General features: G+C 36.3%; 2 protein-coding genes across 4 annotated transcripts in view; one reads left to right on the top strand and one right to left on the bottom strand.

The window, feature by feature from the left end:
• The window catches only part of LOC109040781 (trichoplein keratin filament-binding protein), a 39,668-nt gene extending 38,162 nt beyond the window's left edge, over window positions 1–1,506 (bottom strand). The window contains exon 1 of the mRNA XM_019056853.2: window positions 1,271–1,506. The gene's annotated coding sequence lies outside the window, so the exon portion shown is untranslated. The remainder of the gene's footprint in view (window positions 1–1,270) is intronic.
• Window positions 1,507–1,659: 153 nt separating this feature from the next.
• On the top strand, window positions 1,660–14,779 carry LOC109040818 (uncharacterized). Of its 3 annotated transcripts, none has more exons than XM_019056909.2 (4): window positions 1,660–1,812; window positions 3,963–4,415; window positions 5,252–5,393; window positions 8,250–14,779. In XM_019056909.2, the coding sequence occupies exons 2-4, from the start codon at window positions 3,987–3,989 to the stop codon at window positions 8,429–8,431; spliced, it is 753 nt and encodes a 250-aa protein (XP_018912454.2). In that variant the 5' UTR covers window positions 1,660–1,812; window positions 3,963–3,986; the 3' UTR covers window positions 8,432–14,779. The 3 variants fall into 3 exon arrangements, with proteins under 3 accessions (XP_018912454.2, XP_018912447.2, XP_072157386.1); XM_019056902.2 differs by having other exon boundaries at window positions 1,689–1,932; XM_072301285.1 differs by lacking the exon at window positions 1,660–1,812 and adding an exon at window positions 2,384–2,519.
• The last annotated feature ends 2,719 nt before the right edge of the window (window positions 14,780–17,498 follow it).

Below are 17,498 nucleotides of genomic sequence, written 5' to 3'. Positions count from 1 at the left end.
GAACGGAGAGTAGTTGAATAAAAATTATTGGCATTCAACTTTCCATCCAACTTTTCGTTCAATTATGTCAGATGAAAAGTTTAATAGTGTGAATTGGGCTGAAATATGGGATGGAACTATTATTATTGTGACAAGAGCCCTGTCATGCGTGCATGTGTTCTTACGGGTCTCAGAGTCCAGATCAGGTTTAAGTTAGTTCCTTTGGATTTCCTTTAACCCATTTGCCTCATATGCGCCTCAGACAAATCTCAGCTGACAGGTTAAATCGCGCCATCTGTTGGCGTTGCTGCGCTTGAAATGCCATCTATCGGAAAAATGAAAAAACACGACCAAAACAATCGCATAGCAACGCGGACAGATGGTGCAAATTATAACTCACCACCTGAGCTATGTCCCAGCGAGCGCTGACGAGTATACTCGTCAAATGAGTTGATCTTCCAAAAGTATATTCTACTGCTCCAATAAATTACATCTTCACTCTGAATTTTGTACTGTTATTAATACCTAGTAATTAATTTGGGTCTACAGAAAGCTGACAATGAAAGCTAACCAATTTTCTTTTGATTTCAAAGAGTTGAAGGATGGTCGAAGGAATATTCATGACTAGAACAAATCGACGGGGTAAGTCGGCAATCACTTAACTCGGTTTGCAATGTCGCAGATTTCCTATCATACTTTACTTTTTTAATAGAAAACTACTAAACGGCAATTCTTTAAAACTGTCATAATTTTTCTTCTCTATGCAAAGAAAATTCTGCAAAAACCTCAAGAAATGATGTCAATTTAATCTCCTTAAATAAATAACAGAGGCGGAGATTTACAGACACTGCAAATGAGTTATGTGATTGCCGACTTACACCGCCGTGAAGTCAAAATATTGCAACGGCAAGAAAAAAAAATTAAATAAAATAAAAATGCCTGGCAAAAGGACGCCTAATAGTCAAGATACGCAAGGTGACCGATTGCACTGTTCCAAGCCAAGAAGTTAACCATCCTCAAGCGCCGGAACCAGTCTCCTGCATTTATTCTGGTTCTCAGCAACTTGAACTAGTTTGCTACAAACATGAGTCCACCATTGAATTTGATCTTAGATTCAATGAATCGTTCACTTGAAAAACAAATTATTGAATTATGTGAGTAGATTTGGATGATGAGAAAATGAGGTTCTGCTTGGACCTATTTGCAAAGGTTGTCACTGATCAAAGAATGAGAGAGACTCTTGTCTGTACCATCCAAACTTAAACAAGCAATGGTTATAACTTATACTTACTGATGAGACCGCTCAATGCTTTCTGAAATGTAGGAAAAGATTTGGTAAATTATAAAATTTGTTGCTGAAAACGTGAAGTTCTAGCGAGGAATTTGCCGTGAAAAAAGAGTAAAAATTTGAGAGGACTGGATGCAATCACGATATCAACGACACGCGAAGTAAAAATTTGTGTAAGATAATTAAATTATGAGATATTCTACATTTTTCCAGATTACTCAAATTAAAACAGTACATACACGCACCTGCTGAAGCTACTTTTCTACTTTTCTAAGAATTCTTCTTCCTTTCTTCACGTTTCGTCTTTCGTAAACAAAACAACCGACACACGGCAACTCAAATGAACCAATGAAAATATTGCTCGAGTGCGCATGCAGACAACAGTGTAAATTTTTTTGGTTTGTTTAATGTTTACGTTTTTCGCTTATCAGTTTATCAGCTTATCGGTGTTCAACTGGAGATCTGGGATATCCTTTCAATTTCTTTTCAATTTGATTGAAAATGGTGCTGCAGCCTTGGCCATTCTACACTATTCTCATATTTAGGTAGATATTTTTCCACGGTTCTTCCCATTTGTGCCTCTGTCTGAAAATAACGTCTTTCTGCAGAATCAAATTTTTACAGGACGAGGGTGTCAAAAAAACTTCTCAGCGAGGATTAGGCCAGTAAGTATCTTGTTTTGTGCACCCGAAATTTTATGAGAGGAATAAATTATCCTCACATTGGAGATGTTGCATGTGTGAGGAATTTGCGATTTGACTGTTGATTCTTATGTAAAAGTTTGCGATAAACACGATGGTGCCACTGGTTCTCTCTGATATCAACTCCCAAGCTCAAAAAAAGCTCTCAAGTTCAAGTTGAGACCAAAATGGAGGGGATATCCCACGCTATCCTGAGAGTCCACATCTAGGTACATCAAAACGAACTCTCCATGCAAAGATAGGGAGCACCGGAGCAAATACATTGACAGGGCTGCCACTTTATTTGGAGACTCTAAAACTGAAAACACGGCATGACTGCTAATATATTTGCTCCTAATCTTGCATGGAGAGTTTGTCTTGATGTAGAGGTGGACTCTCAGGATAGTGTGGAATATCCCCTCCATTTTGGCGTCAACTCGAGAGCTATTTTTGAGTTTGGGAGTTGATATCAGAGAAAACCAGTGGCACCATCGTGTTTCTCGCAAACTTTTACTTCAGAATCAACAGTCAAATTGCAAATTCCTCACACATGCAACATCTCCATTAACCTGGTAGGTATTTGTTGTTCTGTACTCCATGTCACTAAATACTTTTATTATTTTTTTGAGTTAGATTATACAATAATGTGCCTGCAGAGGATGGTACTTACCCATCATGAACTGTAAAAAAATAGTTCTACTAAGTAACTGAGCGTTTCCTGAAGCAACAATTAGTCTACAATCATTTGCAATGGTCAAAATTTGCTTCATTACTTTATCTGCCGTGTTGAGGAAGAATATCGTAGGACCCCTCAGGCGTTGCCAAGCTCCCTTTTATAAAATACAAATTTTTCAGGAAAGTTATGAATATTTTTCTTCCAATTTTTCAGACAATATTGTTCACAGTTAAAATCTAAAATATTTAAAAATATCAAGGGCAAATATGTATAACCCTCCTTCGAAAATAGACATTTTATCGGTGGAAATTTGGCAACTCTCGAATGTTCATACTGGGTTTTTCCCTAGCTCGGCAGATTTGGACACCAGCAGAGGAGCCCCTAAGGACTTGAATCAGACTAGGTATTGAAATTTCCATTGTGGTTTGTAGAATTGGTCGTTTTGTTGAAGAAGCATTAACTAAGGTAAATCTGTTTCATGGAAGTTGGATGAACGTTCCACCTTCTGAACGATGCCTTACTCCCAATCCCAAGTCTACCAGAGACTTCCAAGGCCCTCTTTTCATGCCCAGCTTAATGGATTTTTTGCTCTGAGATTTTTTGCTACTTCAGACCTTACTGAATACTGAGTGAAGATGGATGGAAAGTAAGGTTCAGATCTTAGGATGCATTGCTCAATTATTAGTTAGGTAGTAAAGTAAATGAATGAAAGTAAAGTAAATAAAGAATTGAACTCGGCAACTCTTATCCATCTACTCAGTCATTCCCTAGTGTTCAAAGAACAATATGACAGATATGTCGATTGTATTAAGACAATCAACATCTTTTAAAGTTTGAATTTTCAAGAAAACTCACCTGCATGTTGTTTATTACCTAAATACTAGTTGGACGCTTTTTGGTCTCATCGCGACTGAGTCTGAGAGAAGTCGCTGATGATGGTCTCGCGATGAGACCGAAATGTGTCCGACTGGTATTGAGGGAATAAACAACATGCAAGTGAGTTTCCCTAAAAATTGAAATTATTAAGTTCTTGTGCAAACCCGAACATCAACGTTATCTTTTATAGCCCTAGGTATTTTCAAATGATGCATTCTATCATGTGCCATAAAGGTCTCATGGAGACTGAGCATGTACTTGTAATAATCTGCAATAAACAAAAACTGCTGATAACAAAGTTAAAACCCAAGGCTTTGTTTTTTTTGTTATGATTGAGATGTCTTTGTCACAGGCTGCTGCATAGAAGTGTATTTCATGAAATACCTCTACTTCCATTTTGTAATTAGACAGGAACTTATTTTTATTTTGACTTTTGTACTTTGAATGCCACTTTTTGTTGTAGATTGTTTCATCCGCTGTAAATGCAATGAAGAAACAAAGTGGATTGTTGAAGCGAACTATTGTTTCAAAGGAGCCTATTTTGAAAAACGATGGTCATTCTGGCAACTACTTGATGAAGCCGAAGGGAGTGGCTGGTCATGGCTGCGAGAGTCGCTATATCAAGAGTAAAGGAGACTGTTCCAGATTCTCTTGTGAAACCAGGAGCCATGATAGCTTTGGAGATCATGCCAAAAGATCAACGCAGGACAGGCTCAAAGATATTCCTAATTTTTTAGGCGATCAGCGTACTCAACATCCTGTTGCACAAGATCCGTTGTTTCATAAATCAAATTTTTCACCAAAACCGCCTTGCTGTTTCTGTCAAAATTTAAAGTCTCTACAAATCAAGACAGCTAATATTCCTTTGATTTCTTACCAGAATTTTAGGAGTACCCATTTCATTGACAGTGAAATGGTAAGTAAAATATTTTTAAGTTGTGCGTTAAGTATTTCAATCTTCTGATAAGTTCAAATTTGACAAAGAAAAATTAATAATTAGTTTATACTTACTCTTTTTTTTACAAACCGTGTGGTAATCAACCTTCTGAGCCATATGAGCATGAGATTCGTATTTTAAAGGAGATAATGGATAATAATGTAGAACATAGAACAATTTAGAAGCATCATTTCTCCCTGTACCTACATTGCTATTAAGATGTTACCTTTTTTTCTGAGAGTTTGCGGACCTGAGACATTGAAGAGTGAGTGAATACCTACTGTTGCCAAAGTTGGCTCAGCTTTTTATTTTTATCAGCGCCTCTTGTCACATGATTTTCGAACTTTAAAAATTTTATATTCAAAATGCGAGAAGAGATAATCTATTTGTAGAGAAACATTACAGACCGTCTTGTTCTTTTTCTCATTTTTTTTTATACCACAATGGTCCTTTGGATTGATTTTGTTGTATATTTTTTCATTGAGGTACAGTAATATATGCACGGCTAACCTGATTAATTTACTCAAATCTTGATCCATTAATAGTATGGACTTACATGCTTGTTTTTCATTCGGGACTGTGTATTTAGGGGCCCAGAAACTGGTGGCCCTGGTCAAGGACTGGTCGCTTGAAACGAGAGAAACCTTGTAAAAATTTCAAAAAATGGAAATAGGTTGTCAATCATGCCAATTTCCCATGTTTTTATTATTTTTCTTCTGATGATATTTTTAAGAGCCCTTACATTTTGAAGAAAAGGCTTGAAAATGTTTGCATCCCTGTGTCCATCTAAAAATGTTACTCTTGTATTGTTGCAGATGCCGTGTAACTGCCATGAACAACCGATGTTATGGTCTAGCAGGCATTATAGGTATAGAAATTCAAATACATTGACAGAAGATTGGTTTGATAATCATTCGATCCCTCAATATACTCAAAAAGCATCAAATCTATTATCAGGTAAGATAAAAGCACTGAAAATGTAACAGTTCACACTGCAAATACTCTTCTGGTATTCGATATCCTAAGGAAGATGGCATTGAAAATTGCCTCATTTAATTTGAGAACTTTAAATATCAGGTCAAATTGTGAGAAAAGCTGAAATTTTTAGCCTGGCAGCTCTCTTTCATTAGTAGGAGGGTGTCTAGTGAGCGGGAAAACCTGAATAGTCAGGGAGATTAAATAGGTCGGGTAGAGTGAGAAAGAGAAAATTATTAGCCCAAAGCGTCGCCAACCCCTTTGCAATATTGTAATTTTTGGCATAACTTCAAGACGCTTCAATGCTGAGTCCCGCAGCGCTCTTCTCCAGTCTGTAGTGAATCCTCTCAGATATCTTCCAAATCATGCCAGCACTTTAGGCTAAACTATGTTTATTTTTGCTTTTCTGTTGATTCGGAACAAAGGTCAAGGACTATTAGGAAAAGTCAAGTTGAGTGGGAAAAAGTTTTGCCGGTTACTCTGAACAGGTTTTTCATAGACAGTGAGAAAACTGAGAAAAATGAACAGTAAGGATCTTAAACAAAAAAGAACAGAGCCTATCAAATGAGATGTCTGCTTCGTTCAAAATACTAAGATTTGAAAGTAAAAAAAAAAAGTTCGAAACATTTTTTCTTAAATTAAGCTATTTATTAAACTATTTAACTATTACTATTATATTACTTATTAACTATTTAAGCTATTAAACTATTTGTAATTTCTTAAATTACATTCCTTTTTTCTATTGTTAATTTCATGTTTCTCATTCGGCCGAAGACAATGATGCAAATTCAAAGTTATTAAGAAAAAATAATGATTAAACCGTCACTTCAGCACCAACAAATATTGATTCAGCTGTCGCTGTGGCACCAATGATCCATGTTTCAGCTGTTGGTACAGCAGTATTGACAAGGAATCTCCACCAACATATTTTAGTATCTCTTAATCCTCCGGGGTATGAATTAATTTTGGGTTTTGGATTCTGTGGGACACAAATCTATGCTGTAGCTTTTGTAAAAACATAGACTCACAAATTATTTTCCTCAAAATTTCAAAATTTGGTTAATCATTTTTTCAAAATGAAAAAAACGTTGCAAAAATTTGGAACATCTTGCCATACAGAAATAGTTTAATATTTGAGAAAAAAAATGTGTCGTTACAAATGTAACACTATCCCTAGTAGCAGAGTTATATAAAAAATTTGTTTTTAAAAGTATAAACCGTAAATAACCACAAGCTAAAGAATATTCATTGTTTATGTAATGGATGTAAAGTTTTTTAGTTAAAAGTTTACTAAAAAACTTATTTTATTATGTAACCCTTAGTATAAAAGTTATATAACCAAATTCAAAGAGTGTATAAAATGAATTTTCATTATTCTTCCTGGCTGGTAGCGCACTCTAGTTATGAAGTGTGCAAGTTTTCATATGCGTTACTACCAGGTGGTGGATCATCGTAGAGTTGTGACTTACCTTAAATCCGCGCCGTCCTAGTCGGGATTAGAACCCACGCTTCGGGATGGAGTTGCAATCCGAAGTCCAGTACTTTACCACCAGACCAGCCAGGCTTGATATGAATGGGCCCCTAAATTCAATCTCTTAACTATCGCAGGCCTCTGAGTCCGTAATATTTTGTTTATTGACGGATTCTTATGATATTTTACCAGACTTTATTATTTATTATTTATTTATTTATTGTTTTTTATTTCATGATGTAATTTTTTCATTTTCATTTTTTTTAACTCTCTCTCATTTTTTTAGCTCTCTCTTTTTTTTAACTATCATGATTTTTAACTATCATTTTTTCTAACTCTCTCTATTTTTTTTAACTCTCATTTTTTTAACTCTCTCTCTCTCTCTATTTTTTAACTTTATAATTGCGTCTTTTTCCAGTTTTAATTATTTGGGCCTTTTTCTAGTTTGAATTTATGTCGATGTATTTATGTTATTTATTTATTATTATTATCATTTCCTTTTTTCTTTTAAATTTTTATAATATTAATTTAAACATTTTAAAAAAAATCAAAATTTTTAAAATAATATTTAATAATATTTTTAAAATATTAACAAAAATAATTATGATATACTTTAAAAATATTATAAAATATTATTTTAAAAATTTTAATTTTTTATATTTTTAATATATTTTTAAAATGTTTTAAAAATATTCATTGATTGTATTTCAAAAGTACTTTTGAAAATATTTTAAAAATACATGAAAAACATTTTAAAAATATATTAAATTTCAATATTTTTAAAATATTGCTGTCTAACTGGGCAGGGTTATGAGCCAGACACGCTACCAACTGAGGTAACAGGGCTCCTCGGATTGTGTGCCGAGATATCCCCTTTTAACTCGTCTCGGAGCCATTAGTACCTCTAATAATACCTATCCCACGCAGTCTGAGAGTCGAGGGTGTTCATTGAAATGAGATCATCATCATCATTCATGAAAATGAGATAGGTTTACGTTAAAGTCATTCAGGTCATTTATATAACAGTTATAATAAGCAAATTAAGCAAAAGGATACTATGCGTATAAAGAAAATTTATAAAAACCCTTCCTCAATTATATAAATTTTATATAAACGTTATCTTCTGAAAATATGAATAATTATTTTCATGGGCATTTTATATAAAACTTATATACACGATATATAAACTTTAGTTAAAATGGTGATTATATAACCGGTATTAATTCCTTATACGTTTGTTAGGAAGGGGAAAGTGAATCATGCTACTAGGGATGCCATTGAGGGTTAAGATAAATAAACAAGAACTAAGGATCTCTATTCATTTTGATCTCAATATCTCTTATCCTTATTCTTTGTTTTTCTTTCAGATAAGAAATATGTCTCTCAGCCTTCTGAAAACACTAGAAGGGTTTTAAATGCTGCATGCAGTTGCTTATATTGCAATGAAAACTGTGAAAAAGGACTCAGCACACAGATGTCAAATGACGATTATAAATCAAAGAAGAAAAGATGTTTACGGTGTGGAGTATGCCTAAAGAGTGATTCATAGTTTCCTGCTTAGTCATTTGATGAATTTCTTCACTTGGTTGTATTGTTCTCCAGTCTTGATTTTTGGAAATTACTTTTGCACCAAATTTCCAATAAAAGGAATGAAAGTCTTTAAAAGAAGTCTCTAATGGGGTAAACATCAAACAGGTCTGATTTTGTGACATGAAGTTTGCACAAAGTTTCCAATAAATGTAATGAAAGTCTATAATGCGGTTCATCTCAGCTAACAAGACTGGGAACCAACCTGCATCCTGCGCGTGACGCGGAGACAAATCAGGTTTCTCCGACGCGCGCGGGAGAGAGACTCTACTTGCTCGTAATTCCGCGAATTTAGCCGGTTGGAGAGAGTGTCAGGCATGCCTGAGACCGTTCCCACAGGCACCCAAGTGAGGTCACGGAGCGACATCGCTGGCACAGGTTTAGCCGGCTTCCTCTCATGGCCCAGTAGAATCTCGGTCGAACCCGTGTAATCTCAATATTTTCCCAAGAAATGCACAGGAAAAATCCGTTCATTTATTTTCCTTTGCAGTTAATTTTTAATTTCTGACTTTTTTAAATTAGGAAGCGGCTAGTGTTGGATGTAAGAGGTCTCCAAGTTAGTGCATTAGCAGTTTATTTCTCAACACAGCATCATAACAGAACATTAATTCATTGACACATTTCATCTCTGCATCAGCTTACTGGATACTTGAAGTATTAGCATGAACTGAACTGCGATCAAAGTTCTCATGTGGTACAAACGCAGAAAACAAACTCAGATAGAGGGCTAGTATCTGCCCGGTTACTCAATAACCACACGATAAAATCTGTTAGAATTCTCAAAGCACTTTTCACACTCATATGACATTTTTCCTTCGGTATTTCAAGGCTTCTCAGATTTCTTCCTCCTCATAGGAAACATTTCTGTGATCATTTTCTGCTTGCTGCTGGAAAGTTGAGGGTGCAGCTGAGTCTCTCAAGTTGAGGGTCTCTCAGTTCCTCTGGTGTCTCGAAGAGTTCTCTGATGTAGTTTGTGTCTATCACTCTAGGCATCAGGGGTTTACAGGGTGGTATTGCGGGAATGGGGGCAGTGTTGTACCCGCAGGTGCTAACATTACTTGATGGCTACTACAGCTTCTTTGCTTGTTTCCTCATTGGTTGGGAATTCTCATCATCGCTTGTATCGAATCTGGCAGGTAGAGTGATTGTCCGCTTCCGACGTCCTTCTGCTTCTACTTCTGAAGCCTGCGATTCTCTAGAGTGTTCCACAAAGTATAACATCCTGGTGAATGCTTCTATGTAGCTTGCGGTTGTACATTCTGTACTTGCAGTTGCGAAGTAAGAGGGATTTCTACATTCAATTCAGAGATTTCTACTTCAACATCAACCTGCGCCTGTCTGTTCTCTTCTTCATTTCTCACACGGAGGTCATCATGTAAATTGTTTTGGTCCTCTCCTCCTGAAAAGTATTTGGCATCGTCATCTTGAGAGCCCTCTAAAGATGCAAAAGCGTCTCTCAGTTCTTCTAGTGTCTCGAAGAGTTCTTTGATGTAGTTTGTGTCTATCACTCTAGGCATTAGGGGTCTACGGGGTGGTTGCAGGAATGAGGGCAGTGTTGTACTCGCAGGTGCTAAAATTACTTGATGGCTACTATCATTCCTCTATGGCGGCTTCTTTGCTTGTCTCCTCATTGGTTAGGAATTCTCATCATCGCTTGTATCGAATCTGGCAGGTAGAGTGATTGTCCGCTTCCGACATCCTTCTGCTTCTACTTCTGAAGCCTGTGATTCTCTAGAGTGTTCCACAAAGTATAACATCCTGGTGAATGCTTCTATGTAGCTTGCGGTTGTACATTCTGTACTTGCAGTTGCGAAGTAAGAGGGATTTCTACATTCAATTCAGAGATTTCTACTTCAACATCAACCTGCGCCTGTCTGTTCTCTTCTTCATTTCTCACATGGAGGTCATCATGTAAATTGTTTTGGTCCTCTCCTCCTGAAAAGTATTTGGCATCGTCATCTTGAGAGTTCTCTAAAGACGCAAAAGTGTCTCTCAGTTCTTCTGGTGTCTCAAAGAGTTCTCTGATGTAGTTTGTGTCTATCACTCTAGGCATTAGGGGTCTACAGGGTGGTTGCGGGAATGAGGGCAGTGTTGTACTCGCAGGTGCTAAAATTACTTGATGGCTACTATCATTCTTCTATGGCGGCTTCTTTGCTTGTCTCCTCATTGGTTGGGAACTCTCATCATCGCTTGTATCGAATCTGGCAGGTAGAGTGATTGTCCGCTTCCGACGTCCTTCTGCTTCTACTTCTGAAGCCTGCGATTCTCCAGAGTGTTCCACGAAGTATAACGTCTTGGTGAATGCTTCCTCGGAGGTTGCTGCAACAAAAACCGTATCATGAAAATGTTTGCATGAAATTGTAAGATTGTATCATAAAATGACCAGATGATTTTGGTGCCCTCTTGTAATTACAAAAATTGTAAAAACGACTGAAAAATTAATCAAAGTGCAGTGCATGTCACTGCTCCTAAAAAGGGTTACCTAAAATCAAAATAGGATGTGGAAACGTTGGAATGAATTAATTTGGATTTTTGCTTTCGAGATCCCAAAATTTTCCCAGCAAAAAAAAAAAAAACAGACAGAAAAGTGCAAGGGTTGAATTGATGCGAGGATGATAAAATATTTGAAAAATGGTACTTTGAAATGTTATACAAAGAAATTCATATTTGAAATGTGAACACAAACACTTGTATTTTAACGAAAAAATAAATACATGACAGAAATATAGACAATAATAGAAAATGGCAAGAATCTTCTGTAGGTACAAATACACATTAGAAAGGTCACAGGTGTAACCAAAAAATGCGTATTCTTGCGTACCTACCCTAACTCAAATGAAATTTACATAAGAAATGTGAACACAAACACTTGTATTTTAACGAAAAAATAAAAACGTCACAGAAATATATACAGTAATGGAAAATGGCAAGAATCTTGTGTAGGTACAAATACACATTAGAAAGGTTACAGGTTTAACAAAAAATTAAAGACCAAAAAATGGTTAATAACCAAAATATGCGTACTCTTGCGTACCTACCCTAACTCAAATGAAATTTACATAAGAAATGTGTGTATGAAATATAGAATTCACGTATTAACTACATCTTCAGGGGTTTCTTCATCTTGAGGAGTTTCTTCATTTTCCACTTGTGTTGTCTTGGGTTTGACATTTTCACGCCTCTGCAAATATTTCGTCATGTCTTTGACTTTAGTTGGATAAAAACAGTAGTTGGGCCTCTCTTTGGAAATCCAATTTGACCTGATTATAACCAATCCATCAGCGTGTTCTTCTAGCGTAACAATATAGGGGAAGTAAACAGAACAGAGGCCATTCTTTCTGCCTGTGAAAAGAGGTAAGAAGGCGTTTGATTAGTGATCAAAGTACACTTAGGTAAATAGTACATTCAAGATGAAGAGAAAAATGTTTTCTTCAAATACAAAGTCTAAGAAATATACTTTTATAAGCCTGTCAAGTAATGCGATGCTCTTCCAAACATATAATTTAATACAAAATTTGTTAATCATCTTACCTTTGAAGTGAGGTAAGATTTGCAAACTACAACCGCTATGATAGTATATCGGTGCTAATCAGAGTATAGAAGAGGCAGTGGAAGCTTATGGTGAAGGCCTTTGTGATTTGGAATATTCAATAATTATCCAATGTTCCATCTTTTCTTGAAGTATCAAGCCCAAATTAAATTTTGTAGTGACACAACCCAGTTAGCAAGACTGGAAACCAACCCGCATCCTGCGCGTGTCGCAAAGAAAAATCAGGTTTCTCCAACGCGCGCGGGAGAGAGATTCTACCTGCTCGTAGTTCCGCGAATTTAGCCGGTTGTAGAGAGTGTCCAGCACGCCTCCCGAGACCGCTCCCACGGGCAACCAAGAGAGGCCGCGGAGAGACATCGCTGGCGCGGGTTTAGCCGGGTTCCTCTCAGGGCCCCGTGGAATCTCGGTCGGACCCGTGCAATCTTAATGTTTTCCCTAGAAATGCATGGGAAAAATCCGTTCATTTACTTTTCTTTGTAGTTAATTCTTAATTTCGGACTTTTTTAAATTAGGAAGCAGCTAGTGTTGGATGTAAGAGGTCTCCAAGTTAGTGCGGGTATTTACATTATTATTTTTTCCAAGCCTCTTCCATGCCACTACACTCCTTCTCCCTTATTTGTTAAAGATTTTTTAGAAAAGGAAAGAACGAATTTTTCTCGAGCATTCCTTGTGAGGAAACCATGATTATTAAAAAAGATGTTGTCTTCTATGCAAGTAGCCGCTTTGAAAACTTGCTCATCCCTAAAGTGTCTACTTACTCAGTTTTGTGCTCGCTTAACATTAAGTTCAAAATAGTATTTTCCAAACTGCAAATGCTCAAGTCCAATTTTACCATATAACAGGAAAGAAATTTTATATTTGGAAAAAAAGAAAAAAGAACTTCAAAATGCTTCACAGAGAGTAACGACAGACTTTTTTTTTTTTTTTTTTTTTTTTTTTTTAAAAATAAAAATTGTACTGAAGATTGATTGATTAAAACGCTTGCAATTTGAAAAATACTATTTTGGACTTAAAGTCAAGCAGCCATATAAATAAAAACCAGACCATCAGGGGTCATCAACTTTCCAAAATGGCTCATTGATGTAGCTAATGATAGTATCTAATTATATTTAAATTCATTGTATGCAATGGAAAAAAAAGTACTGTTTTGGATTTCGAGTCCAGCAGTCATGCAAGCGAAAAAGTAGACAATCAGGGAGCATCGATTTATCAAAGCGGCTAATTGCTGTGCTACATTTCCGTCCGATTTCGACACCATACGATTATCTTTGGAACTTATTTTGATAAAATTTACAGAAAAAAGGGGAAAGTTATTTAAATGTAAAACCTCTTCCACACATTTGAACAATCAAACCCATAACACACTGTTTTCTAAGCTGTTTCTTGACTTCCAGCATTTCAAGTTATTGTGAAAGTTATATCGTATGGGGCCAAAATAACGTATGATCTGAAAATCTAGAGAGAGATGAACAATGTAAATAGTGCTGAAAGAGCTTACTTTCAAGTAGTGAGACATGTAGTGGGAAAAACTATGATTGAGTGCACATACTTTTAGGAATTTTATTTGATAAAAATATAAGATTATTTGCAAGTAAATACTTTGCCACTATACACACACCTACAACTATAAAAAGACTACAAAAAAAGAAGAAGAAAAAATTGACTACAGCACTTATTGACAGGAAAAATATATATACACAAATACACACTTATAAAATACGATTTGAAACTGAACGACAATTATACATAATCTGGCACTCTTTGAGGTCCTCGAGGGACTTTCTTCCCTTCAGCAAGTAGCCTTTTGCTCGCATTTCTCAGCCAGTTTTCTACTAATTCCCTGAATGCACTAGCTGTATAATCATGAAATTGTGGGTTTGCTCGTACAACATCTGTAACAAACAAAGGAAGATATAAGTAGGAGGGCATTAGACAGTATACTTGTGTATACACAATATTTGCACTTCAATACAGTTATGTTATTTTTAAGATTGGCACTTTCTGACACATCAGTAACTACTATCATCTAGTAACTATACTTAAACAAAAAATTCCAATCATTACACATTTTCAATTAATTATTCAGCACTTAAAATCATGGACTGACGAGTTTGATCAGCTGTCATGTTCCACACCTACATGAAAAGTGCCTTTGTTCCTTCATTTTATTGATCCTAACAAAAACATACAAAGCTTCATTCGATGCACTTTATACTTTAAGTTTTCAAATGCAAGAGCTCATGCTCGAATGAAACCTTTCACTTCACACTCAACTGCTCGCCCCTCCCTCCTTTTCCTGCTAAGCAGATTATGAGGAAACATCTCTCAAATGAGGTCTATTCCAAGGAAAGGAAAAATTAAAGTATGACTTACGCAGGGCTATGTCATGTATCAGCAGAGTTTGAAACGCCTTGTTGTTCGATCCCTCCCCTTGGTAGCTATATTCCTTGGCTGCTCAATTACTCAAGAGGGTTCTCAGTACTTCTCTGATGATATCTCCGGGCTTTGCCCCTCCCAGCTGCAACAGACCCTGGAACTAACGAAACAAACCAAACAATGATCAATTATTTTGATGTTATAATTTAGAGTGTAGCAAATTCAAGTTAACATCATGTTCTTGACTCAAATATACATCTTTTTCAGGAAAAGAAAGTGTCAAAAACTCATCTTTTAGACAATTCACGTTAATAATTTTCCTTACTTAGCAGTTTATTTCTCAACACAGCATCAAAACAAAAAACAAAAACATAACAAAAAACATTCATTGACACGTTTCATCTCTGCATCATCATACTTAATACTTGAAGTATTAGCATGAACTGAGCTGCGATCAAGGTTCTCATGTGGTAAAAACACAGAAAACAAACTCAAAGAGAGGGCTGGTTTCTACCCGATTACTCAATAACCAAACAATAAAATCGGTTAGAATTTTCAAAACACTTTTCACACTCGTATGACATCTTTCCTTCGGTGTTTCAAGGCCTCTCAGATTTCTTCCTCCTCATGTAAAACAAAAGTACAATACGAGTGTGTCATTAGGAGAGCAAATAGAAGATCAGATACTTAAAAGAAGAGATACTTAAATAAATCAATACTCACAAACTTCTTCCTGGTGTCTGCGTTTTCATTCAAGAAATTCTCAAGAGCCTCAACCTCCACAGAGGACTTGCACGGGAGGCCTGCAGGGTATAAATTAGCGAGACTAATTATCGGAGCTTTGTTGGCGCTTTGCCGATCAGCCCGCCTGATTTTGCTGTCGCTTTGAGGTACGCAACATCCTTCTCAAGATTGCTTAATCTGTTTCCGAAGGCATGAAATCCGGATTTTATCTCTCCTGAAACAAATTCAATATGTATCAATTATAATAGTGCCAAAAATTAGAAAAATCAACTACATTTTTCAAATTCTTACAACCCTTGGCCGACTTTGAACACAAACTACACTTTCCAAATGTTCAGATTCCTAACATACAATATTATAGTAGTTCCGAAGTTAAAAGACCACAATCACTTAAGTTGTTTGTAAAAATATTGCTGACATGGAAAGTAGTTTTCCATAATCAAAGAAGTTTACTGCTCCATTCTTGAAATTTCTAACTAATATAAAAAAATTGATTAAAATGAGAGGAAACCTATATTTTTTTCAATCCTCTTTGCTCTGTAATTGTTCTATGGTCTCATTGAATCTATCTGCATTGTGCCTGATTTTCCTTCTTTTTCTTTAACCATTTTATAATTTCAAGATTTTTTGATCTATTACTATAATTTGTTCCCTGCCTTAATATGGAAAATGTTCTGACAAATACATATCATCAACGCACATCAATGGTTCTTTTTCTTTTAACTTGAGCTGTCAGCCATCAGGAAATGAGTCTCCCAACAGGACCTTAAATGGATCTTTACCTACTCAGTGCATCATGATACATTTTCTTTGTGTATTATTAAAAACTAAAAAAAATTGTAATGGATTCAGGCAAATAAGATGGGGGAAATAACAGCTCAGGACGGTTGACTCAACATCTCTTGGAGCAAAAAACTCCCAACTAAAGTCCAAAATTAGCTCTATGAGAGCATTCTTAAGTTAAAGATAAAAAAATTGCATCTTATAGAGGGAAGCAGAACTAGAGTTTTCTTTACCACTGTGCCATCTTTAGAAATGATTAATTTTTAAATTTATTTTCAACCCAATGTTCTTGAGAGTATTGTGAGGTGTCCGGCATAAAAAACTGAATGCCCCCAAATCGGTTTCGTTGTAGCACTAATAAATTTCATCTTCCACTTCAAGGCACACTTTGCCTGATGACTGCACCAAAAATCAAAGAATACATGAATAGTTTTTGCATGCATTAAGATGCATTTATGAGCCCTGTGAAACAGAATGCTGTAGGATTATTCAACTTTCCTTCAGGTAGAGTCCCTTTATACCCAGAGTTAAGACAACTCACTTTTGGTTGGCCTGAAAGTGGCCTAAAAAAAAATCCAATTCTGATTGGTTCTCGCTCATGGAGGCCGAAACGAGTGCACCAAGATGGCGGTACCTCGAATGTGAACAAGAGCAATGAAAACATTATCAAATTGTGGTTTATCAAGAGTAAATTGTTATTTCCATCGGTCCAAAATGAAAATAGATTAAGAAATTATTCACAAACCAATCTCATTTTCTTTTTAATTGATCAATTTGTTGATGTTGTTGTTTTTGTGTGACAGACATCGCAGGATTCCTGATCCTTATCCCTCAATATCGTTCGTTTGGGTGCACTCGTTTCGGCCTCCATGGCCAGCCAAGGCCGGCTGCGAGTCAGCTGATAATCGAGTTGTCTTAACTCTGGGTATAAAGGGACTCTACCTTCAGGAAGGGACTCCATTGGTCAAAATTAGAACTGATTTTTTTACGTGTGCACAGGTCATGAAGTTAAGCTGCTCAGAGTTAAGAACCCTACTGTTTCCAAAATCAATCATTTATTTTTCAATAATCCTGACCACAGTCATGTTGAAGTCACCAAAATATGATCAGACTTACCTATTTAGTTTGTACACGTCATCAGAGCCACTACACCATTGTTTAATGGAAACCTGTCCATTCGCATTTCACCGTAACTTAGGGATGTTCAAACGAATTCTTGCCGGAACACTATCGATATCGTCTCTTAGGTATTGAAACTGGCGGCAGTACCGACGCGACAGTGGCGATGATATCGACAACAGCCGGCCTTATCGGATTTTTGAGAGCTCGTACTCAATGCACTGTTGCCCCGTGAGTCGGTTTATCAAATTGCCTGGCGCGGCGGCCCGTGAAATAGATGTACAAATGGCAACAGCTTATTTTCGTCAGCTCCGAAAACTATGATCGCTATCAGCAAGAGCGCTCTTATCGTAACTATTTCTTAACGGAACTGTTTCGGTAGCTTACCGACAACCGATGGAACAGCTGGAACTTCGTTGAGTTTCCTAATCTGCGTGGATGTAAAAATCCGCTGAAA

This window comes from Bemisia tabaci, chromosome 6, assembly GCF_918797505.1.
Source record: "Bemisia tabaci chromosome 6, PGI_BMITA_v3".
Classification (NCBI taxonomy): domain Eukaryota; kingdom Metazoa; phylum Arthropoda; class Insecta; order Hemiptera; family Aleyrodidae; genus Bemisia; species Bemisia tabaci.
The sequence above is the reverse complement of the archived record's forward strand: the minus strand, read 5'-3'. Positions and strand labels throughout refer to the sequence as shown.